The sequence below is a fragment of the Suricata suricatta genome, chromosome X (genome assembly GCF_006229205.1).
Source record: "Suricata suricatta isolate VVHF042 chromosome X, meerkat_22Aug2017_6uvM2_HiC, whole genome shotgun sequence".
NCBI classification, from domain to species: domain Eukaryota; kingdom Metazoa; phylum Chordata; class Mammalia; order Carnivora; family Herpestidae; genus Suricata; species Suricata suricatta.
In genome coordinates this window covers 44,111,187-44,138,090 of record NC_043717.1, presented here as the reverse complement: position 1 = coordinate 44,138,090, position 26,904 = coordinate 44,111,187, and the positions used below count along the sequence as shown (strand labels likewise).

At 36.3% G+C, this 26,904-nt stretch overlaps 1 protein-coding gene across 1 annotated transcript in view; it reads left to right on the top strand.

Moving 5' to 3' along the window:
- The window catches only part of WNK3 (WNK lysine deficient protein kinase 3), a 175,942-nt gene that overhangs the window by 42,761 nt on the left and 106,277 nt on the right, over positions 1-26,904 (top strand). The window contains exons 7-9 of the mRNA XM_029930827.1: positions 4,059-4,353; positions 5,111-5,304; positions 5,392-5,520. Coding sequence (XP_029786687.1) covers positions 4,059-4,353; positions 5,111-5,304; positions 5,392-5,520 — 618 coding nt within the window. The remainder of the gene's footprint in view (positions 1-4,058; positions 4,354-5,110; positions 5,305-5,391; positions 5,521-26,904) is intronic.

The window sequence follows — 26,904 nt, the reverse complement described above, 5'->3', positions numbered from 1 at the left end:
TTTCTCTGCCTGCTTCTTAAAGAAAGGGTATGAGAAGTTAATTCTTTGAGACTATCATGTATGAAAATATTTGTATTCTATATTCGTATGTAAATGATTGTTTGGCTTGCTGTGGCACTTTAGGTTCCATGAAAAACTTTTAGACTCATTGTTTTATGCTTTTCTAACTTTCAGTATTGATACTGAGAAATACAGTATTTTCTATTGTTCTATTTTTGGAATCTTTTGCATGTGATCCATTTTTTGCTGTTTGGAAGTTTGTAATGTCATCTATTTCCTTTTTAGTATTCTAAAACTTCACAGTGATAGGTCTTGATTTTGGTCTATTTTCATCAACTTTGTTGGATTCTCAGTGTACCCTTTTGATCTGTCAACTCATATCCTTTAGTTTCTGGGAAATTTTTTGAAGTATTTTACTGATTTCTTCCCCATTGTTTTCTTTCTGGAACTGTTATCATTTGGATATTGGACCTCTTGGACTAATTCTCTATTATTCTTTCTTTTCTATTTTCCATCTTCATTGTCTTTTTATTCTCCTTTCTGCCAGATATTACCAAGTTTATTTTCTAACCCATTGAGTGTTTCATTTCTGTTATCATGGTTTTTCTGTTGTGATGGTTTATTAAGAATTCCTTTTCATTTTTGGTCTGTTCCTTCCTTAGAGTAATCATCTTGTTCTTTGTTTTGTGGAGGCCATATTATTGCACTTCTCTGTAATATTTGTAAAAAGAGGATTTCTGACATTTTTTTTCTCCCTGTATAGTCTCTTCTTCAAATTGCTGTTTTACCTTTGTTTGTTTTATGCTGTCTTCTTGTTAGAGGCTTTTCTAATGTTTCTGGTAGTTCTTGAGTAGCAACTCATGACTAAGACTATAGGAGACTATATTTGTTTTCTGTTGCTGTGTAACAAATTACTAGAAATTTAGTGGCTTAAAGCAGCACCTATTTATTAATTCAGTTCTGAAAGTCAAAAGTTCTAATAGGCTTCACTGGATTCTCTGCTTAGGATCTCACAGGCTGAAATCAATATATTGGTGGCCTGGGCTCTTATCTGGAGGCTATGGGGTGTATCTGCTTTTGAGTTGTTGGCAGAATTCAATTCCATATAGTTATTACAGTTTCCTTGCTGGCTGCTGCTCACTGGTGATCACTTTCTGTACTCCTAGAGGCTGCTTTTCAGTCCCCTCATGTATCCCCACTCCATCTTCCGTCAGCAATGACATGTTGAATCCTTAGTCACCAGCTGGTAAAAGGCTCACCCAGATAATCTCCGTATTTTAAGGTCACCTGTTCATAGCAAATAGTGGGAGTGATCTCTCATCATATTCATAGGTTTGAGGATTAGGATGGATGTCTTTGAGGGGCCATAATTTTGCCTACCACAGAAATTTATTTTTTATTTTTTATTTTTTATAGTTTATTTTCAAATTGGTTTCCATATAACACCCAGTGCTTCTCCCCACAAGTGCCCCCCACCATGACCATCACCCCCGTCTTTCCACCTCCCCCTTCAGTCCATGGTTCATTTTCAGTATTCAGTAGTCTTTCATGATTTGTGTCCCTCACTCTCCCCAGTTCTCTTTCCTCCTTCGTCTCCCTATGGCCCTCTGTTAGGTTTCTCCTATTAGACCTATGAGTGCAAACATACGGTATCTATCCTTCTCTGCCTGGCTTATTTCGCTTAGCATGACACCTTTGAGGTCCATCCATTTTGCTACAAATGGCCATATTTCATTCTTCCTCATTGCCATGTAGTACTCCATTGTATATATATTCCATATCTTCTTCATCCATTCATCAGGTGATGGACATTGAGGCTCTTTCCATGATTTGGCTATTGTTGACAGTGCCGCTATGAACATTGGGGTACATGTGCTCCTATACATCAGCCCGTCTGTATCCTTTGGGTAAATCCCTAGCTATTGCTGGGTCATAGGGGAGTTCTATCGATAGTTTTTTGAGGAGCCTCTATTCCTACCACAGAAATTTATAAGCCCATTGGATGATGTAATAGCTTGTATCAGACTTGTTATCATTGACCTCTACTGTAGGATATCTGGGTGGGTCTTTAATTTAAGGAATCTCTGACATTAGTATCTGTAGGTCTGTCTTCTTGGATTGGTCAGATTTCCCAGGGAATCATCTTTCAATGTTCTTCAGGAAGGGTAGGGGGCTGGTTACTGGTATTTTGGTAGCCAAGTAGGGGAAAGGTCTACACATGGCATTCAGTGTGCATATTGTCATTTAATCTTGTTTTCTGCATGGTAGCCTTACCATCAACTGTGCCTGGTATTTCATAATCCAGAGATCTTCTCTTTTACCCTCTCTAGTGAACAAAACTCCGGGCTTCTTGGGTGAGGGAGAAGCAATCACCCAAAGGTATGGGATGGAGGAAGGGACATAGGGATCCAAATATAAGTGGTTCTCACACCATTGCCAGAACAGGTATTGTCAGTTGCTGTGCCTTGTGAATAGTTTTCAGTATAAATGATAATGATTCTTAGCTTTCCCTAGTTCACTAGGTCACTTAATCTGTTTTCCACATTCTGAAATGTCCAAAATGTTGTTATAATTGTCTTTCTCTTATTCTACGTGTACTTGTGGGTTTACAACTTAAAAATCCATGTAGTATGGGGATTTTTTTAGAGCTTTTGGAGGGAGTGAAATTAAATATATGGATTCCATCTAACGTTTTAATCGTCTTTCAACTACCACAAAATTTTCCTGAGTATGCAGACCCCCGAGGCATACTTTAGAAAACAAATTGTAGGCACTGAGGATGATATGGCATGCCACCTCCTCAAGTCATCTTTCTGCTCCTTAGCCCTGCTCTTCTCAGGCAGCAAGTCCTTAACTTCTCTCACTCTTCTGGTACCTGGTAAGATATAGTACTTTGCTGTGAGCAGATTTCCCTTTGCCTGGAGTGTGGATCTCTAAACTCCATCCCTACCTCCCTTAATAGCCAGCAAGTTCCTTTCTTTGTTTGTTTTAATTCAAGTCAGTATACCTTCCTCTGTGATACTTTCTCATCTTTTCTTTTTAGGGCTTTTATAGCAGCTCATTTCTGCCTTATTTTTAGTTAAATTTGTACCATCTTACCACCAGATTGTGTGCTCATACAGGGCAAAGGAACAATGTAATAACTTTATATGTCTCTGGAGTCCAGTACTGGGCAAATTGTAGGCACTTAATGTTGAATGAAGAAACCTTTTAATCTTTCACAAACCTTAATGACAGTCATAAATTAACTGTAATAAGACTGCATTTACTGAAACATCAACTTACTTGTTTGTTTTGGTTAAAGCCAGAATTCTTTTAACAGTGCTTGATAGTGGTATTGTTTTTCTTATGTTGAATAAAGAAAGGCTCTGCATTTATGTATGTCTGATTAAGAAAGAATATAGAAGGGGCACCTGTCTGGTAGTTGGTTGAGTGTCTGACTTCAGCTCAGGTCATGATCTCGCAGTTTGTGAGTTCAAACCCCACATTGGGCTCTGTGCTGATAGCCTGGTGCCTGCTTCTGATACTGTGTCTCCCTCTCTCTCTGCCCCTCTCCCCGCTCATGTGTGCTCACTCACTCTTTCTCTCTCTCAAAAATAAATAAACGTTAAAAAGAAAGAACATAGATGTACATCAAAACTTTTGAGGGGTACTGGGTGGCTCAGTCAGTGAAGCATCTCACTCTTGGTTTTGGCTCAGGTTATGATCTCACGGGTTTGTGAGTTCAAGCCCTACGTCAGGCTCTGTACTGACAGTGAGTATGGAGCCTGCTTGGGATTCTCCCTCTCTCTGCCCTTCCTCTGCTCACATGCACTCTCTCTCCCTGTCTACCTTTCAACATAAATAAAATTTGTATAAAAAATTAGTGAATTACTATAATATACACCTGAAACTGTCAATTATATTGAATTGGAAAAAAAAAAGAAAGAACATGTAAACAAATTACCAACATTTTAAAGGCATTTGCAATTTGGGGGCCCAAAATAACTGCAAGTACAAAAAAAGTTAAAATCTTAAATGTTAAAAGATGTAGTTTGCTTATTATGTCTTATTTGTAGGTCAAGTCAGGATTCTTCCATGAGAGTGATTCCAAAGCTGTTGCTAAGTCCATTAGAGACCGGGTTACCCTGATAAAGAAGACAAGGGAGAAGAAACCAGCTGGCTCTTTGGAAGAACGCAGGGATTCCCAGTGCAAATCTGTGGGGAATGTACTCCCTCAGCACCAGAATACAGCTTTGTCCCCTGCTCCTGCTCAGCACACCGGCGCTGAATGTGAAGAAACTGAAGTTGATCAACATGTTGGACAACAGCTTCTACAAAGAAAACCACAGCACCACTGCTCCTCTGTTACAGGTAACAGTCATAATTTACAAAAACAAACAAATGTGTAATTGTATTCCTTTATTTTGAAATAGTACTTTTGTGCTTTTCAAAGCATTCTGTCATCCATCATTTTGTCAGTTCTTTTACAAACTCCCTTAAATAGACAAGCCAGCTAGTTATCTTATTTTAAGATTAAGAAACTGTTTTGTTACATGACTTGTCCAAAGTGCTAATTGAATAAGGGTTATAATTTTTTTTTTTACCATTTTTAAAGGTCTAATGTAAATCCTTAAATAAAGAAAATTTGGAACTAAAGGGAAATTTTATTCTTCAAGGAGGAATTTTCTAGACTTTAAGATCCTTTGTGTTTTTGACTCAGGTATAAAATTATCATTGATTCCTCTATTTTTCTGCTATAATGCATTCTCTTCTCTAGAGGGACACGATATTTTCTTTTTTTCAGTATTTTTATACTAATAACCAATTGTTCTATAAAGATAGTATTATTTTCTAGCCAGGTTCTAGGAGAATGAGAATATGACACTTAGATTTCACTGAAATTCTTTGTTTTTAGGTTTGCTTTACCAAGCAAATTTTAGTTATACCACAGTGTCAACATGGAGAGTTTACATATGGTCTTGGGTTAATTGTGTAGTGTACATATTTTATTTCAAGTTGTCTCGGGTTGTTAGAGTAAAAGAAAATATAAAACACTTATTTCCCATGTCATTTCGACCCTATGCTTCACGTTTTTTCTTCTACCTATTGCTTATTTTCTTTGTCATAGGTGACAATTTGTCTGAGGCAGAAGCTGGATCTGCTATATACTCAGATACTTCAAGTCATCCCAGTGTGGCCTATTCCTCAGACCAGAAGATGGGCTCTCAAGTGGTTTCCAACATCCCACGGGCTGAAATAAATGTTCCAGGGATGATTTATCCATCTCAGCAGCAAGTAGGACATTACCAGCAGATTTTAGGGGTAAGGTGAACTGTTATATTTTTAAATATATAATCATATATTTACTGTAAATGGGAGAGTTTAACATATTTTTTTCTTATTTAACAGTTGCAACAGCAGCCAAAGCTGACTCAGCCCCACATTTTGCCTTTGGTTCAAGGTCAGTCCACTGTTTTGCCTGTACATGTCCTTGGACCTCCACTTGTCTCACAACCCCAGAAGGTCTCACAGGTAAAGGTAAGGTATATTTTAGAGGTTCTGTATTCTGTTAAATGTATATAATACTGCCTATATTTTCTCACATGCAAAGTCTCTCTTTCATAAATTCATTATAGTTTATATAAAACTCACTGAAAGTTAAAAGTTGTTTATTCTTGAGGATGTGCCTAACATTGTGAAACTAGAATCTTGAGACACTGCTTGTATAATTGGAAAAGAAACTGAGGACACCATATATGGATAAACAGATTTATTTAGAACTCTGATCTCTTGCTCTTGGTGTTGGTGGCTTGTTCTTTGTATTGGACTTTTCTAGCCTGGTTGAATGTGGAGGGTTGTCTTTTGTAGTTAATTAGAAATAATATTCTATAGACTTAAAATCTTTGGCATTTTCATCTAAATTCTTGAGTTTTTGAAAAATTATAATTCCAATATAGTTAAACATACAGTGTAATATTAGTTTCAGGTGTACAATATAGTGATCCTACATTTCCATGCATCACCCTGTGCTCTTCATGACAAGTACTCCTTAATACCCTTCACTTATTTGAGCCATCCCCCACCACCCCCACCTGCCTTCTGGTAACCAGAAGGGTTTGTTATCTGTAGTTAAGAGTCTGTTTTCTCAGCTTGTCTCTTTTTTTCTTTGTTTATTTATGTTGTTTCTTAAATTCCACATATGAGTGAAATCATATGGTATTGTCTTTCTCTGATTGACTTATATCACTTAGTATTATACCCTCTAGATCCATCCATGTTGTTGTTAACAGCAAGATTTCATTTTTTATTATGGCCAAATAATATCCCATTGTGTATCTATGTATGTGTATAAGCATGTATATATGTATATGCACATATATACACACATACATACATGCATACTACACCTTTATCCATTCATCTATTGATGGATATTTGGGTTGCTTCCATAATTTGGTTATTGTAATTAGTGTTGCTATAAACATCGGAGTGCATATATCTTTTGAATTCGTGTTTTTTGAAATAGTAGGGGAATGGCTGGATCATATGTTAGTTCTGTTTTTAATTTTTTGAGGAAGCTCCATATTGTTTTTTAGAGCGGCTGCACCAGTTTGCATTCCCACTAACAGTGCAAGGGGGTTCCTTTTTCTCCACATCCTTGCCAACACTTGTTGTTTCTTGTGTTTTTGATTTTAGCCATTCTCACAGGTGTGAGGTGGTATCTCATTGTGGTTTTGATTTGCATTTCCCTGATGATGAGTGGTGTTAATCATCTTTTCATGTACCCTTTGGCCATCAGTATGTCTTTGGAGAAATGTCTGTTCATGTATTCTGCCCATTTTTAATTGGATTATTTGTGTTTTGGTGTTATTGTATAAGATCTTTATATATTTTGGATATTGACAGTTTATTAGATCTTGGTTTTTTTATTGATGTTTATTTCTGTAGGAGGAATAAATGTGTCCTTTTGACTCTCAAAGTCAGCATTTTTCATTTCTGACAAGGAGTAAACAGTGCTTGTAAGAGTTCAATATCAACTATTCTGGTTCCCAGGTTATAAACTTTGGACACATGGTTCAGCTTTTCTTTGCCATCACTGCATTTTCTTTTCTCAATCTAACCAACCCTTATGTGAGTCTTATTTCTTTGGGAATGAGAGGTCTGAGCTCCTAGGCATTCTCTGTATATGATTCAGTTAGCAGCTGGTCCATCTGGTTTTTTTTTAAGGGATTGATAGGAGCACCTGGGTGGCTCAGTCCGTTGAGTGACTTCAGCTCAGGTCATGATCTCATGGTTCGTGGGTTCGAGCATCACGTTGGGCTCTGTGCTGAGCTCAGAGCCTGGAGCTTGCTTCGGACTCTGTGTCTCCCTCTTTCTCCGGTCTTCCCCCACTCATGCTGTGTTTCTGTCTCAATAATAAATAAACATTAAAAAAATTTAAGAGATTGATATATATAGTAAGTTACAGTTACTCAAACAGTTTTCAATAACTACCATTTCTATGTATTTAAGATAAAATATGGTACACACCCTCAAGGAGTTCATAGTCTTATAGGAGAAAGCATACACATACTTGACACATGCTTGATGTATTTAAAACCTGCTAGGGGTAAATTTAATCTGATAGAGTTGACAGTGCCTGGTGTTTATAGGTAACATGGTACATATTCATAATTGAGCTCTTATGGTTTGATCTGTCTCTTTCTAAGACTTCCATGCCAAGTGTGTTGAATGGATTCTTAAATTAACTTAGGTTCAGCCACATAAATATGCAGATATGTGTATTTTAAAATGTGTTCCAAAAATTTTTTAGTTTCAAAAATTAGTATATGAGTGCTATTTACCTATTTAAAAATAAAACCTATGAAGTTATAAAGAAGACTGTGAAAATCACCTGTTATTCCTCCAGCTAGAGACAACTTACTGTTTATATTTGTTGGTAGAGCCTCAAGATTTGTCTTTTTTCCCCTAATGTGGTGGTTCAAATTTTAGGAATTATTGCATCCAACCTATCCAACCTGAATAAATATTCAGCCAACTCTCTCTCTTCTCTTTGGAGGGTTTCTATGTTCATTTTAGCTATGATTTTGAAATCCTTTTGAGCTTTTCCTTGGAACTTCTAGTGTCTAGTGTGTGAAGGTGTTAGATTCAGTTACTCTGAATCTCTGCTAGGTCTTTAATGAGTTATGTAGCAAGTGCAATAAATAAGAAGCCATGAGCAGTATATTATTGGGACTGGTTTCAATCCCTTAGTGTATTCAGTTAGCATTTACTCATGGTATTAAGGATTTTTATAGTACTAATACAATACCCAGCACCTTTTTGCTACCTTGCTGAACTGTTTAGAACATAGCATTATTTTATCTCTCATTTTGTCTGGGATTGTCCCATTAAAATGGGCATGGTATTTGTGTTTATAATTTTAATTTTCCTTGCACCAGAACCAGGAACTGCAGCTGACCTTTGGAACAGATGGACAAACTTCAGCCCAACCTATGACTTTAGACTTGTCAGTTACTGGAGTTCCACCACCAGTCTTTCTGCAGTTTCTCATCAGACATTGTCTGCTTCATGAATTATTTCCCAGTATCCAACAATTGGTCTTTACTTGAGCCTAGCCCTAGAAATGGGAATCAGGCATTAACCAAATCACCAGATGCTAATGACTCCTAATTTCTTTTTTTTTTTGAGAGAGAGAGAGAGAGAGAGAGAGAGAGAGAGAGAGAGAGAGAAAGAAAGAAAGAAAGAAAGAAAGAAAGAAAGAAAGAAAGAAAAGAAAGAAAGAAAGAAAGAAAGAAAGAAAGAAAGAAAGAAAGAAAGGAAGAAAGGAGGAAAGAAAGAAAGAAAAAAAGAATGAATATGAGGGAGGGGTAGAGGGAGAGTGAATCCCAAGCAGGTTCCATGCCCAGTGCAGAGCCCGATGTGGGGCTCAGTCTCCCAACTGTGAGATCGTGACCTGAGCTGAAATCAAGAGTCGGATGCTTAAGCAGCTGAAATACCCAGGTACCCCCAAAATTCTAGTTTATTATTGGTTAATTGTTCTCAGTCACTGTCAAATAATTCTGCACAATGCATGAGCAGTGCACAGAGGGCTGCTGGTACAGCTCCACTCCCTTCTAATTCCATTGGTGGGCATTGAGGAGCCAATCAGCCTTTCCAAAAGATATATTTAGTATCCCACCCATACTCAGTAGTACATCAGGAGTCTAGGAGACTCTAGGTTCTTCAGTGCCACAAAGCCAGACTATGCATTTGAAGAAACCTTGTTTCCAAGCCTCTAGTCAGCAGCCATTAATTTATAACCTAAGATTATGGCATCACTACAAAAACTTGTTCGTTGGGTTTATATTCTGAGAGTGTCTGAAGCTCGTGCAGTTCAGCAGCAGTCAAAAGGTGATATTTAAAGAGTGATTCATTTAAAAAAAAAAGAGTGATTCACGCCCTGGAATGACCCTCTTCCTCTGTTCAACACATTTATCCAGGACCACCTGAAGAACTGCCATTGAAGGCTCCTGGGCATTTGACATTTGTGATACGTACCCAGAACAAACTTCTTGCCCATCATAGCCAATTTACCCAATCCAGGCTACAGCATGGCCTGTTTATTCACTGCCAGCCCTGGAGTAGTATCTTCTTTATACCCTACAACCACTAGGCTCACAGTCAACCCATTCTCTGCAGACTTCTTATCTAGTCCTGCCTGCGGTACAGCTCTCTTATTTGGCCCCAGCCCAAGGGCACCCTGCTTTTCAAGTGCAACCTCAGGTTTTGTTAGCTCTTCCAGACCAGCCAGCATATATGATCCAAGCAGCTTACTCTGTGCAACCTATAGAACAGTTTGCTTACTGGGCACTGCCTCTTGAGCATGCCCATTATTCAGCACAAACTGCTTACAGCATCTAGACAACTGAACAGGCAACCTACTTAACCCAGCAAGTATACACAGTAAATCCTACGGATAACAAGTACATACATATTGCAAACTCTGCAGATCAGAAGTTACACTCAGTACCACCTTATGTAGTACAGACTTTTGACAAGTCTATTTAACACAACCCTAGGTGGTAATTCTTCAAAGTTGGAGCAAAAGACATTTTTAACATTAACTTTAATGTCTAGTACTCAGCAGCTCCATCACAAGCAGATGTCAGTTTTAGACACCAGCAGCTAAAAGCCCAGTCAATTAGCATTACATTTCAGAGGGCTGTGGACATCTTCAACACCCTGTGCAGATACCCTTCATTTAACATTCCTCTTAACAGGCTCAGATCCAGCCCCCATACTTTATCTACACAATTTTCATGATCATATCTAATACCAAGCCAGGTTTCTCATTCAGTTTTCATTCAGCATCAGCAGATTACTCATTCATCTTATAGAGAAGCACAGAAAAGCCATCAGTTGTCTACCCAAGAAAATCCTGTAAATCAACAGCAATCTTTGGGTAGCCACCACCCTACTTTCCAGCAGTGGTTACCTCATTCACAGGTACCTAACCAAGTTCAGCCATTACCAGGTATGTCAAAAACCATTGTAAACATGGTATGGATTATACCTCCTTTGCAAGAAAACTTGCAACCAGTGGCAGTGGAAGAATACATAATGCAGCCTTTAAAGCAGCCTCAAGTGCTTCAGCATTAGCAAACATTTCCCCTGAAGAAAACTCTAGTGCAGCACCAGCCAGCATGCATTCAGCAGCAGTCTGCTGTCCAGCCACAGTGGCGACCATCTGCTGGCTCAACACTTGTTTTGGGGTCAGTAGAAACACAATTACAACAGCAAACCCTTTGTTAAAGCTCTTAGGTAGCTCTTTCATAAAGCTGCCTTCTTTTGTTCATCCATCAACACTTAGTATTTTAGTACAGCTTCCACTGTCTTTCAGAGCATTTCTATGTTATAGACACAGTAGCATTTGCAAAGCCAAAAAACTCCAAAGGTAAATCCTCTTGGGGGAAAAATATAGATGATTGTGATTTTTCTTTGATGTTCAAGGATCAGGGAGATAGTGAGCTAGGTAGAAATGGCATTGGACAGGGATTCACAGTCACCATCCCTGGGTCATTTCCCTTACTCAGTGTGTGGCCTTGACTCAAGTCTCTTTGGGGTTTCCTCATCTGTAAAGTTGGAGGGTGACAATAACAAAAAATATTTGAGCACCTACTTGGGATATATCATTGAATAAAACACAAAAATCTCTTCTGTCATTGACTTTTGTTTCTTAATGCAAGGAGACTGTCAATAACCTTAATAAGAAGTAAATTTATAATATAGTCCCAGGAGACTGGGGGAAATGTGGAGCAGGGGAGAGCTTTGCTCTTTTGTTCTGCTTTAGATAACTCTAAAGCCTCTGAATTTATTGAGTTTGGTTAATAAAATGCTTTGAGGCCCCTAGATAAAAGTTGTACTGTCCTTTAAGAGTTTTCTAGTAATGATATACTACTATTTCAAATAGCTATTATCTCAACCACTGTTTATTTTATAAAATACCCCCTTCATCAAGGGCATAAATTATAGTGAATTCCAGTGTATACAAGCTGACTCCTAACAGAAACAATCAAGGACTAATAAAGATCTTTGTGGTTGATGGTTCTTCAAAGCATGCTATTCTCGGGTTATTTCTTTAGAATAAAGTTCTTCACAAAGTATTTTGGAGTGGAATGTTCATTTCTGTGGGCATGTGCTGTATACTTTCCTTACCTAATTTTAAAAAATTCTGCAACATTTTAGTAAGAAAAATTTCAAAGAGTAATATTCTGTTGTATGAATATACCAAATCTGTTTGTCCATTTTACTATTCACAAGTATCTTAGTGGTTTCTAGTTTAGGTTTATTATCAATAAAACCTCTGTGAATATTTTTGTATAAGTTTCTGTTAACATATGTTTTTATTTCTCCTGGATAATACCTAGGAGTAGAATTCCTGGGCCATGGGATAGATATTTGTTTAACTTTTTAAAAAATGGTCTGATTTCCAGATTGGCACTATTTTATAGTAACATCAGCAATATATGAGTGTCAACACCCTCATCAATACTGATTTTATCTATTCTGGAGGGAGTGTAGTGGTTATCTTGTGGTTTTAACTTACATTTCCCTGATGACTGTGTTGTTGAGCACCTTGTCATGTATTTATTGGCCTTTGTGAAGTGTCTGTTCAAGGCATTTGCCCATTTTATTTTGCCCATTGTATTTTGCTTTATCATTGTTGGCTTGTACGAGTTCATATATATTCTGGATAATAGTAGTCTTTTAGCAAGTATGTGTTTTTACGGATCTATCCTCCAGTCTGTGGATTGCCCACTAATTTTTGTAATGATTTCATTTGATGAAACGGAGTATTTAATTTTGATGAAGTCTAATTCATCAGAATTTTCTGCTGTGTTTATTGTTTTCTAAGGCCTCAGAAACCTTTGCCTACACCCAAATTACAAAAATACTCCCCTCTTTTAAGGTTTTATGTTTTATGTTCAGGTCTGTGGTCCATCTTAACTTAATTTTTATGAGTGGTGTGAAGTAGGAGGTCAAAGTTCTTTTTTTTCCCCATAATAATAACCCATTGTTTAAGCTGTTGAAAATCTTTCCTTTTTCCAACGGATCATTTAGCATCTTGTCCAAAGTAAAATAACCTTACAAATGTGAATCTGGTTTTGGGCGATGTATCCTATTGCATTGATCTAGTTGTCCATCCATTAGCCAGCACCACACTGTCTTGATTACTATAGATTTATAGTATATCTTGAAGTTAGATAGTACAAGTCTTTCTACTTCATTTGCTTTTTCAGGATTTCCTTGGATATTCCAGGTCCTTTGCATTTCCATATAAATCTTAGAATTAGATGGATAATTTCTACAAAAAATGGTGGAATTTTAGTAGGGATTGTTTCAAATCTGTAGATCAATTTGAGGAGATATGACATAACAATATTGAATCCTCCAACCCAGGAAAATGGCATATCTCTTCATTTACTTATATCTTCTTTCATTTCTCAAGAATGTTTTGTAGTATGGGGGTTGTGCCACATCATTTCTATGTGTATGGTAGTGGTGGTGGTGGTGGGAACTCATCTTTGGGTAAGCTTATTCCTAATTTATGTTTTGATGATACTAAAAATGGAATTACTTTTTAAATTATATTTTGCAATTGTTTGCAGTTTGTGTATAGATTAGAATTTTTTTTGTCCTTGTAATCTGTGTGTTTATGAGGTTCAATTTATAAGCACTTGTTCGTTCATGGATTCCTTAAGATTTTCTTTTTTTAAAATATATTAGATATTTATTTCCATAAAAGTCTTTAGATTCCTCATCAGCTCGAATTTTTCATAAGATACTTTATATGGTTTTTTTAAGATTTTATTTTCTTTATGGGGGCGCCTGGGTGGCTCAGTCGGTTAAGCATCCAGCTTTTGGCTTCGGCTCAGGTCATGATCTCACGGTTTGTGGGCTTGACCTGTGTTGGGCTCTGTGCTGACAGTTAGCTCAGAGCCTGGAGCCTGCTTTGGATTCTGTGTCTCCCTCTCTCTCTGACCCTCCTCTGCTCCTGCTGTCTCTCTCTGTTTCTCAAAAATAAATAAAAAACATTAAAAAAAATTTTTTAAAGATTTTATTTTTTTATTTAAATAGTTTATTACAAAGTTGGTTTCCATATAACACCCAGTGCTTTTACCCACAAGTGCCCCCCTCCACAGCCATCACTCCCTTCCCCTTCTCCCTTCCCTCCTCCGCCCTATTTGTTCTCAGCATTCAAAAGTCTCTCCTGATTTGCCTCACTCCCTCTCCCCAACTTTTTTCTCTTTACCCCTCTGTTTTGATTTTTTTTTTTTTTTCCTCCTGGCCAGCCTTCTTTGGGTAAAAAAAATCTTTGTAGAATCCAGTTTTAATTTTTCTATTTTTTTAGCTAAATACTCTTCCTATGTTTTAGCAATTTCTATCAACTTTAATTATATAGGCATTCTTTTATTGAGATATAATTCATACACCATAAATTTCACCCTGTTAAAGTGTATAATTCAGTGATTTTTAGTATATTCACAAGGTTGTGCAACCATCACCACTAACTAATTCCAGGACATTTTTGTCACCCTAAAAGAAACTCTCTATCTATTAGCAGTCATTCTTTATTCTCTACCCCTACCTCTTCTGCCCTTGCCATTCACTTGTCTAATTTCTATTTAGTTGCTAATTCTAGGCATTTCACATAAATGGAATCATACTATATATGGCCGTATGTGTCTGGCTTCTTTCACTTATGATAATGTTTTCAGGGTTCATCCATGGGGTAGCATGCATCAGTATTTCCTTCCTTCTTATAGCCAAATAACATTCCATTGTATAGACATATTTTCTTAACACATTCATCACTTGATGGACATTTGGTCTGTTTTTTCTTTTTTGTTTTAGTGAATAATGCTGTTATGAGCATTTGTGTACAAGTTTTTGTGTGAACATTTATTACTTTTGTAACATACTCAGGAGTGAAATAACGGAGCCATATGGTAACTCCCTGTTTAGCTTTTGAGGAACTGCCAAATTTTCCAAAGCACCTGTACCGTTTTACATTCCTATCAGCAAGGTATAAGGATTTCAATTTCTTAACATCCTTCCCAACACTTGTTACTTGTCTTTTTAATTGTAGCATCCTAAAGGAATGGTATTGGAATTAATTATAGCATCCTAATGGAGTGAAGTGGTATTTCGTTGTGGTTTTGATTTATATTTTCTTAAAGGCTAATGATGTTGAGAATCTTTTCAATTGCTATAGACTGTTTGTATATCTTCTTTTTTCTTTCTTGGAGAAATATCTATTCAAGTCCTTTGCCCATTTTTAAATTAAAGTTTTGTTTTGTCTTTTCACTGTTGAATTGTAAGTGTTCTATATATATTCTGAATGCTGGACCCTGATCAGATTTGTGATTTGGTAGTATTTTCTCTCATTCAGTGTGTTGTCTTTTCACTTTCTTGGTAGTGTCCTTTGCAGCCTAAAACTTTTTAATTTGATAAAGTCCAATTTATTTGTTTTCTTCGGTTGCTTTGTGCTTTTGTAATTTTTCCTTTATAATTTTAATGCCCTTTATTTCTTTTTCTTCCTAATTGCTCTTTCTAGAATTTCCAGTGCCATATTGAATAGAAGTAGTGAGAGAGGACATCCTTGTACGGTTCCTGATCTTAGTCAGAAAGATTTGAGCCTTTCACCAATAAGTATGATGTTTGCTATGGGTCTTTCCACTTTTAAACAACTTTATCCAGGTGTAATTTATGAACAATAAACTACATAATATTTATAACATACAATTCAATGACTTGACAGATATATGCCACAATCAAGAAACTTAACATTTCCCAAACCCCCAAAACTTTCTTGTGTACCTTTTCCATGGTTTTTTTTTTTGTGGTTTCTCAAGGGATTTTAATGTTTATTCTTAATTCTTCAGTTTCTACATGGCTTTAATATCTTATTTAATAGTGTATTATATAAAATGTAAGAACTATGTAACCATTTGTTCCCTCTAGGCTTTAAGCTATCATTGTTATATATATGTGTGTGTGTGTATATTTATATTTATATGTATATTATACCTACATATATCATAAATCATACAATGCAATCTTTTTGCCTTATATAAACAAACATTTTCCAAGAAATTAAGATAACAAATTTAAATTTTGATGAGGCCCAATTTTTCAATTTATTTATTTATTTTTGTATTGATTGTGCCTTTGATGTTAAATTAACTTTTTGCCTAGTCTTATAGCCTGGTGTTATTCTTTTGTTTTTGTTTGTTTGTTTAAGTTTATTCATTTATTTTGAGAGAGAAGGAGCAGAAGGGCAGAGATAGAGGGAGAGAATCCCAAGCAGGTCCACACTGTCAGCAAAGAGCCTTACACGGGGTTTGATCTCGCAAATTGTGAGATCATGACTTGAGCTGAAATCAAGCCTGACACTTACCTGAGCCACCCAGGCACCCCTATTAGTTTTTTAATTTATGGTTTTCACTTATGATCTAAGTGATCTATGTTATTTAGTTAATTTTTGTAGAAGGTATGAGGTTAAGATTCAGGGTTTTTCTATTTCTTTCTTTTTTTCTACCTATAGATGTTCAATTACTCTAGTGTCATTTGTTGTGAAGACTATGCTTCTTCTATTGAATTACTTTTTATACCTTGTCTAAAGTCAGTTGGGCATATTTATGTGGATCTTTTTATGGGTTCTCTGTTCTGTTAAATTCATTTATATCTCTGTCTCCCTGTTAATTACATAGGTCTTGTTCACTGTTGCTATACAGAAAGAATAATATTGAGTAAAGTGATTTCTTCCCCGTCTTCTTTTTTTAAGATGATTTTACCTGTTATCTAGCTATTATAGGACTTCTAACTTTCCATATAAATTTTAGAATAATCTTGTCTATATCTATAAAAAATCTTGTCAGGATTTAGATAGTAATTGCGTTAATCCTATATTAAATATGGGGAGAATTGACATCACTACTGTATTGAGTCTTCTAGTACTCATGAATGCAGTGTCTCTCTGTATATTTAGGTCTTCTTTGATTGTTTTCATTAGCATTTTGTAATTTTCAACATACATAATCTGAATATCTTTTTAATTTTCTTTGGAGAGATTATAAATGGTATTGTTTTTTATTTCAGTTTCCACATGTTCATTGTTAGTACATAGAAATGCATTTTGTGAGTGTGGGAGAGGGTGTGTGTGTGTGTGTATGTGTTGTGTCTTATTACTTTGCTGAACTTAATTAGTTCTAGAAGAGTTTTTTGGGTAGAATCCTTGTGATTTTTTTATGTAGACAATCATGTAATCTCCAAAATGTAGACAGTTTAATTTTCTGTCTAGAGATTGTATCAATTGCAGAGAAAGGATACTGAAGTTTATCATTGTAGATTTATATATTTCTCCTTTTAACTCAGTCATTTTTTCCCATTTGTTTTGAAGGTCTCTTATTTCATGCATTCATATTTAGGATGTCTAGGTCTTCTTGGTGGATTGATTTTTTATCATTATATTAAGTCCCTTTTCATCCCTACTAATTTTCTTTTCTCTGAAGTGCACATTATCTGATACTACATATCCACTCCTGCTTTCTTTTGATTAATGTTAGCATGGTATATTTTTTCCCTTCCTTCTACTTTCAAAGTATTTATCTTACTGTGTTTAAAGTGAGTTTCTAGTAGAAAGCATCTAGCTGGGTTTTTTTTTTAAATGCAGTCTCCCAGTGTCTTCCTTTTATTTGGTATATTTAGACCATTTACACTCAGAATAATTATTGATATCTTAGGACTTAAGATTGCCATTTTAGTTTTTGCTTTTATTGCCTCTTTCCTGTGTTTTTCCTTCCTGTTTCTCTGTTCTTGCCTTCCTGTGAGTTAGTTACTTGCAGATTTTTTTGGGATTCCTTGTTTTATTTATACTGTTTGAGTGTATTGTACACTATAGTTTACTTAGTGGTTGCTCTAGGTATTAGTCTTCTGTATATGTAACTAATACATTCTGCTAGTATGGACATTTTACCACTTCAAGTCAAGTATTAAAACCTTACTTCCATTTAGGTCTCCATAACCTTCTTACTTTTAAAACATAATTGTCTCAGGACCCCTGGATGGCTCAGTCAGTTAGGGGTCTGACTTTGGCTCAGGTTATTATTTCACTGCTTAGCTCTTGAGTTCAAGCCCCACATTGGGTTCTATGCTGACAGCTCAGAGCCTAGGGCCCACTTCAGATTCTGTCTCTGCCTCTGCCCCTCCCCTGCTCACACTCTGTCTGTCTGTCTCTCTCTCTCTCTCTCTCTGTGTCTAAGAAGTAAATAAACACTAAAAAAAGTAAAATATAATTGTCTCAGGGCACCTGGGTGGCTCAGTTGGTTGAGCATCCAACTTCAGCTCAGGTCACAATCTCGCAGTTCATGAGTTCAAGCCCCATGTCAGGCTCTGTGCTGACAGTTCAGAGCCTGAAGCCTGTTTCAGATTCTGGGTCTCCCTCCCTCTCTACCCCTCCCCTGCCTGCGTTCTGTCTCCCTCTCTCAAAAATAAATAAGCAAAAAGTTAAAAATAAATAAAAATAAAACATAATTGTCTCAAGTATATCCTCATATATTAAGTACCACAATAGGTGTTGTTATAAGTTTATAGACCTAGTAGCAAACAGGTCTCCTAGTTTTGTTTTGTCTGAGAATGTTTTTTTCTCTTTCATTTCCGAAGGTATATTTTGCTGGATTTAGAATTCACAGTTAGCAATTATTTTCTTCCAGCTCTTGAAAAGTATTATGCCCCTCCTTTTGGCCTCCATCTGTTTAGATGAGAAACATGCTGTCATTCAAGTTGATGTTTCACGATCAGTAATGTGTCATTACTTCCTAGTTGCTGTTAAAATTTAGTTTTTACAAGTTTAGTTGTGAAGTATCTTAGCATGGATTTCTTGGGTTTATCCTCTTTGGAATTCACTCAGCTTCATGCATTTGTTTCATGTCTTTGGCCAAATTTGGGGAGTTTTCAGCTATTATTTCTTAGAATATTTTTTTCTGCTACATGTTCTTGTTTCCTGACAAGGCTCCAATTACATGAATTTTCAGTCTTTTTTTTTATTGTGTTCCATAGGTTTAGAGGCCCTGTTAATTTCTTTCAGTCTCATGTCTCTCTTAGTCAAACTGAGTAAATTCTATTAATCTCTACTCAAGTTCACTCATTCAATTTTCTGTCATTTAGCCCATTCAATTAGTTTTTTATTTATATTATTATATTTTTAATTCTATAATTTCTATATAGTTCACATAAGTTCTGTTTTTTCCTCAGGTTCTCTATTTTTTTGTTTCCAGAGAAATTATAATTTTTTACTGAGGCTTTTTTTCTGATAGCTGCTGTAAAATCCTTGTAAGATAATTCTAACATCTGATTCATCTTGGTATTGGTGTGAGTTGATTGCATTATCTCATTTGAGTTGTGATTTTTCTCTTTATGTGACATGTGATTTTTTTTGTTATATATTGGACATTTTTAGTATTCTAATTGGAGACTCTTGGTCATAGTTAATTCATCTATTTTAGCAGGCACCTGCGCTATTAAATTAAGCCTGTAGACTCTATCCTTCTTTTGTGGGCAATAGTTCCAAAGCTAATTTAGTTTCCTGAGCTCTTGTAATAGTGTTCTTGTCTGCTTGCTCTTCTGGCTCTTGTTGAGCCCTTGCTGGGTCCCTCTTGGTGCTACCTGCAGTAGTAGAAGGGGTTTTTCTGGGCTGCCAAGTGTTAGATTTCAGGAGTGGTGGATGCTGGGCCAAAAGATGGAGAACACTTCCCCTGGCTTCTCTTCTGGCCATCTGATGCAGGTAGCCTCATACTTGATCTTGACTAGTGCCACTAGAATATGGAAGCATTTACCTGGTTACTGTCTATTGCTGGTCAGGACTTGATGGGTCTGCATGGCTCTCTGCCACTGGATACAAGGTGAGTACATAATGACTTGGGTTGCCTTTCGCCTTTAGGTCAAGTGTCAGGAGACACCTAGCCTGGATCTTTTCCTGCTGCGTGGTCGAGCCCCAGGAGCTTGCTGGGTCTGGAAGGCTCTGTACTACCAGACTCCTTCCTCTGTATCTTCAGTGTTGTAAGAATGCTGGTGTTTTCTTCTGATTTTTAGCTGCTATAGGGCTCACTCTCTGATTAAAAGCCATAAAAATGGCAAACTCATCCACTATCTTTCCTTTTTTCCTACTGTCACCTTCCTACCAGTTTCTACCTGCTTTTGCTTGGTCTCAGGCAGTGTTTTGTTTTACATTTGTCCACCACTTTTCATTGGTAACTGCCCAGGGTAGGGGAGGTTATTAAAAGTAGAACCTTACTTTCCCAATTTTTGTCATTGCAAAATAGCACTTAACATGAGGTAATTACTGTAGTCCTGTCAGTAAACATAGAAAGTTGAAGGGATGGAATGAATTTCTGAGATTTGGGTGATTTTACTGCTGAGGTAGAGGAAAGAGAGATCTTTAGTCTGGTCAAATAGCAAGCTATGCTTATATTTTGTGTCCATCTCCCCTATAAATCTCAAGTTTTTTGGCAAAGAGATCTGTACACTATTTACCTTTCTATTCCTAGCACCTAGCATAACTGATACAAATAGTTGCTTGTTACATGTCTGTTCAAAAATTAACAAATAAGAATGTCTATATATACCTATTTCATCCTGTTCTCAGTGGCAGAAATGTTCTTTGTTAATATTTATGATTCTTGTTGCCTAATTAGGACTTCCAAATTGATAATGAACTTGTGTTTGTTGGGTGACCTAATATCTGTTCTTATTTGTCCATTTTATTTTCCCATTTCGAAATGGACTAGGTATAAGGGACAGGAAGTGAATCATGAATTCAGATGTGCCAATCATGGTTTTGATCATTTTATCAAATAATATGGAAAAACACTTATTCTGATATTTTATTTCCACTTATTCTGATATTTATCCATTACTAAGGTCAGCATTTCTTACTTCCTCTAGTGTGATTGTTAGTAGTAGTGAATTAGTACTTCTGGTCGTTAAAATTTCTTTTCAGTTGACATTGTTGTCTAATCAAATATCCATTTAGATGGTTTCATTTTCAGCTCTTGAAGATAAATATTAAACCTCAGCATTTTACATGCAGTTTTATCCCTACTCAGTATAATTTTCCAATATCATTTTGCTTTTCTACCCAATATTTGCTTATTTTTTCTTTTTTAAATACATTTTTCAAATTACTATAATTACTTGAATAATATGCCGATATATACTTTTGGTAAAAATTTAAAACAGAGAGGGAGTGAGGCAAATCATGAGAGACTTTTGAATGCTGAGCACAAACTGAGGGCTGAAGAGGGAGAGGGGAAGGGAAAGGAGGGTGATGGTCATAGAGAGGGGCACTTGTGGGGAAGAGCACTGGGTGTTATATGGAAACCAACTTGGTAATAAACTGTATAAAAAAAACAAAATAAAAGTAAATATTAGATCAGATAAAAAGATAAAACAATACAGAGAAACCTCACTTGACCTATCCATGTCCTTGTCTCTTCTCTTGTCAGTTTGGTGCAGTTACATACATAGATATATACACTTAGACTATTCCCAGCATTATTTTCTAGTTTGGTTTTTGTCTTTAAGAATATAAAAGAAGCCAGGCTCCGTAGCTCAGGGGTTAGAGCACTGGTCTCGTAAGAATATAAAAGAGATCCTACTATATGTCACTTTGTACTATTTTTATTTAATATGTATCTTGGAAATATATTTTATGTTATTGCATATAGGTATACTGGATTTTATTTAATTTTTATTTAATTGCTCCATAGTATTTATTAGTAAGACTACACTGAAATTTGTTTAGCTATTCCTCCTGTCAGTGAACATTTTGGCTATTTCCAGTTTTTCACTATTTTTTAAAAATTATTTTTATTTTATTTATTTATTTAGAGAGCAGGGAAGGGACAGACGGGGAGAGAGAATCTTTTTTTAAAGTTTATTTTGAGAGACAGAGAGATCCCGTGTGTGTGTAGGATGGAGGGCAAAGAGAAAGGTTAGAGCGAATTCTAATGTGGGGCTTAAACTCAAAAACTGTGAGATCATGACCTGAGCTGAAGTCAAGAGATGGACGCTTAACTGACTGAGCCACCCAGGCGCCCCCAGTTTTTCACTATTTTAACTAATATTAGAGTGAACATAGTAGATCATACTAGAATAGACACTGGGGCAGAATTACTAGACTATAGGTCCTTTATGTTTTTAATATTAATACATATTGCCAAAGGGACTAGACCAATTTAAATGATCAGCCAGTGGCACCATCTGTCAATATTTTATAATATCAGATTTTTTGCTAGACTGATGAGTAAAAAATAACATTGTTTTAATTTACATTTCCTTGATTACTAGAGGTAAGAATGTCTTCATAAGCTTATTTTATTAAGGAAAATTTTTAATAGTTTATTTATTTTTGAGACAGAGAGAGACAGGGCACAAGTGGGAGAGGGGCAGAGAGAGAGGGAGACCCAGAATCTGAAACCAGCTCCAGGCTCTACACTGTCAGCACAGAACCTGATGCGGGGCTTGAATCCACGAACAGCGAGATCATGACCTGAGCTGAAGTTGGACACTTAACCAACTGTACCACCAAGGCGCCCCCATAAGTTTAATTTTAACTTTTTATTTTGAAATGATTTTAGACTCACATAATGTTAGCCAAAATAGTGCAGAGAGTTCCTGTGTACCCTTCACTCAGCTTTCCCCAATATTAACATCTTATATAACTGTAGTGCAATCATCAAAATCAGGAAATTGACAGTGTATGGATACTATTAATTAAACAAAAAACCTGATTTCGATATTAACACTTATCACATGTGCTCATTTATTTTGTGTGTATCTGTAGTACTATAAATTTATTTCATGTATAGATTTGTGTAGCAATCACTCATTTGAGGTATCCATTTATAATCATACCCTCCTCTACCTGTAACCTGTGACAGTCTCTAATTCTTTCCCCATCAATCTCAAGTTTTTTGGCAAAGAGATCTGTACACTATTTACCTTTCTATTCCTAGCACCTAGCATAACTGATACAAATAGTTGCTTGTTACAATGTGTAACCTTTTGAAAGTGACTTGAGAATCCATTCAAGTTGTTACGTGTATCACTAGTTGGTTACTTTTTATTGTTGAATAGTGTTCCCTTGTATGGCTACACCATAGTTTGTTTACTCTTCATTTGTTTATTGAATATTCATTTTTTTCTTGCAAATGTTATTCTTTGCCTATTTGAGAGCTTCTTTTCTCTTTGATTTCTTTATACGTTCTAATACGAATTCTTTGTTAAATATATTGCAATTACTTTCTTTCAGTGTGTCCTTTGTCACCCTGAAGTTTTTATTTGTTATAAGATCAAATGTATTCACCACTTTTTTTTTCCTTATGGATTTTGTAGCTTGCTTAGGAAGGCTCAGTAGTATAAAATATTCTTCTGTATTCAATACTCTAAAAATTTTTCTTTGTTTAGCTCTATATTCCATTTTGCATTTTTAAATGTATTTTATTTATTTTTGAGAGAGACAGGAAGAGAGAGAGAGGGAACATGAGCAGGGGAGAGGCAGAGAGAGGGAAACAGAATCTGAAAGGGCTCCAGGCTCTGAGCTGTCAGTACAGAGCACAATGCAAGGCTTGAACTCAAACCGCGAGATCATGAACTGAACCAGTCAGACACTTAACCTACGGAGCCACCCAGGTGTCCCTCTATATTCCATTTTGATTTTGAGTTTTTTGTGGAATATATGAATTAAGATCTAGTTGTGGTTTTTCGAAATGAACAGACATTTGTTCCAACACATTTATCGTTGTCCCAACTGTTTGTCATTTCCACACAGATCTGAAATGGTATCTTTATCATATCTGAAATTAATATACATACTTGACTCATTTCTCAACTCTCTTTTGTTCCTTTGACCTTTATTCTTATAACAATAATCCAGTGTTTTTAATTACTTCATTTGTAAGAAGTTAAAGATTATACTTTGATTTCCTCTTAGATGAAACTTGTTTTAAATGATTGTTAATTTTGAATTGGATATATTTTTATTATTTATGTATTTATGGCATTGTAGTCAGACCATGCTTCCTACTTAATTGGAATTTGATTTTTTTTTTTTTGCTTTATGTGCTTAAGATTTATATTTCCCATTTTAGGAGATGTATTCCAAGTTTTCTCTATATTACATTATGTTTCTTAATTATAATACAAAAATTCTCTATATCCTTTCTTTTTTGTCCAGATGTTCTTTCACTTTCTGAGGAAAAGTGTTGAAGTATCCTACTATAGTTGTGGATTTCTCCATTTATTCTCTTTTTAAAAATTTGTATACTTAAATTCAAGTTAATTAATATAGTGTAGTATTGGTTTCAGGAATAGAACCTAGTGATTCATCACTTACATATAACACCCAGTGCTCATCCCAACATGTGCCCTCCTTAATGCCCATCACCCATTTAGCTCATCCTCCCCACCTCGCCTCCAGTAACTCTCAGCGTATTCTCTGTCTTTAAGAGACTCTTATGGTTTGCCTCCCTCTCTCTGTTTCTCTTATTTTTCCTTCCCTTCCTCTATATTCATCTGTTGTGTTTCTTAAATTCCACATATGAGTAAAATCCTATATTTGTCTTTCTCTGACTTATTTTGCTTAGCATAATACATTCTAGTTCCTACCATGTTGTTGCAAATTGCAAGATTTCATTCTTTTTGATCGCTGAGTAATATTCCACTGTATTTATACACAACACATCTTTATCCATTTATCAATTGATGAACATTCGGGCTCTTTCCAGAATTTGGCTACTGTTGATAGTACTGCTATAAAGAATGTGGTGCATGTGTCCTTTCAAATTGGCATTTTTGTATCTTTTGGATAAATAGTAATGCAATTGCTGGGTCATAGGGTGGTTCTAGATTTAATTTTTTGAGGAACTTCCATACTCTTTTCCAGAGTAGCTGTACCAGTTCACATTCCCACCAACAGTATAAGAGGGTTCCCCTTTCTCCTCATCCTCACCAGCACTTATTGTTTCCTGAATTGTTATTTTTAGCCATATTGACAGGTGTGAGGTAGTATCTCATTGTGGTTTTGATGTGTATTCCCCTGATGATGAGTGACGTTGAGCACCTTTTCATGAGTCTGTTGAGTTTCTGGATGTTTTCTCTGGAAAAGTATCTATCCACGTCTTCTGCCCATTTCTTCACTGGATTATTTGTTTTTTGGGTGTTGAGTTTGGTAAGTTCTTTAAAGATTTTGGATTGCGACTTTTTATCCAAAATGTCATTTGCAGATATCTTCTCCCATTCTGTCAGTTGCCTTTTAGTTTTACTGATTGTTTCCTTTGATGAACAGAAGCTTTTTATCTTGATGAGATTCCAATAGTTTATTTTTGCTTTTATTTCCTTTGCCTCTAAGACATGTCTAGAAATAAGTTGCTTCAGCTGAGTTCAAAGAGGTTCCTGCCTCTAGGATTTTGATGGTTTCCTGTCTCATATGTAGATCTTTCATCGATTTTGAATTTATTTTTGTGTATGGTGTAAGAAAGTGGTCTAGTTTCATTCTTCTGCATGTTGCTGTCCAGTTTTCCCAGCACCATTACCTGAAGAAACTTTTTTCCATTGGATACTCTTTCTTGCTTTGTCAAAGACAAGTTGGCCATACATTTGTAGGTCTATTTCTGAGTTCTCTATCCTGTTCTTTGTGTCTGTTTTTGTGCTAGTACCATAGTGTCTTGATTACAGCTTTGTAATACAGCTTGATGATTACAGCTTTGTAATACAGCTGCAATTTTTCTTTGGCACCCAGCTGGGATTCAAAACCCAAAGTTTTAAAAAAAAATTTTAAATATTTATTTATTTTTAAGAGAGAGAGAGAGCACGAGTGGGGGGGGGAGCAGTGAGAGAGAGAGAGGGAGACACAGAATCTGAAGCAGCCTCCAGGCTGTCAGCTGTCAGCACAGAGCCTGATACATGGCTCGAATTCACAAACTGCGAGATCATGACCTGAACCAAAGTCGGATGCTTAACCGACTGAGCCACCCAGGTGCCCCATTAAAACCCAAAGTTTTAAACAATGGCATTGAGCAGATCTACTCTCCTCCTCTAGAGTAGAGCCCTCCACCCTGCTGATCAAAGGACTTGGCTGGCACCTAATAAGATCTTTTGTCCTTGGGGAGACAATAAACCCTCTTCCAAAATTACTCCAAGGAGACTGTTCTCTCCCAGTGCACCCCAGAGATCTCTAAACCATATTATGTACTCCGGGACCAGTTCCCTTCTCCTCAGGAGCATGTCACAGCAACACTCAGAGAAAGTCTCCATAACCTCATGGTTTGAACTCTAAAAGCTGTTTGCAAAAAAGAACTGGGACACTCAGTACTTCTGCTCACTGTTCTGTGGTCCAGAGTGGTTTTTTGTGCTAACTCAATGCCACACTTTCTCAACCCCTCTCTATTTCTCTCCCTTTTGTCTCTCCATGGAAAGGTCTCCCTCCTCTCTGCAGCTCTGCCTTTTCTCTCCCCTAGTTTACATCCACGCACCTCACACCTGCCAAGCTCTCTCTCTACAACTGTGGAGATCTTTCTGCTAGTCCACAGATCGATTTCCTGAGTGTTCCAAGTAATCTGACCTCAATACAGCTGTGTTTGAGGAACAAGGATAGCCCAATGCCCCCCTACTTCTCTGCCATCTTAACTTCTCCTCCATTTCATCTTATCATGGGTCCTAATGCCTTAATTCTAAACGTTTCTGGATACTGAAAGGATTTTCCTATATTTGTTGCCAAAATTCATTTGGTGGCAAAACTGACCTGAACTGATGAGGCTATTGACAAGTGTTTTTCTTTTTAAAAGCAGGCACATTCTATTATATTAAGGATTACATAATTGCTATGTGTAAGAACCCCTTGTAGAACAGGATTGAATGTTGCTAAAACATATTGTTAGTTGATCTGTATTCCTGACTTAAAATATTTGCAATGAAATCTTTATAAAACATGTAAGGATATCAAGAACACCCATATACCAAATACTCAAGCAATAAAAAATTAGCATATTGACCATCCTCTGGATATACCTGAATTTTTTGCAAGATTTAAAACTTCATGTAAATAGTACTCTAGCATATGTATTCTTCTGTATTTTTATTTTTTTATATTTATTTATTTTTTTAAAGTTATCATTTTTATTTTTTTAAATAGTTTATTGTCAAATTGGTTTACATACAATACCCAGTGCTCTTCCCCTCCACCATCACCACCACCTCTTTTCCCCCTCCCCCTTCCCCTTCAACTCTCAGTTCATTTTCAGTATTCAATAGTCTCTCAAGGTTTGCGTCCTTCTCTCTCCCCAACTCTCTTTCCCTCTTCCCCTCCTCCTGGTCCTCCAT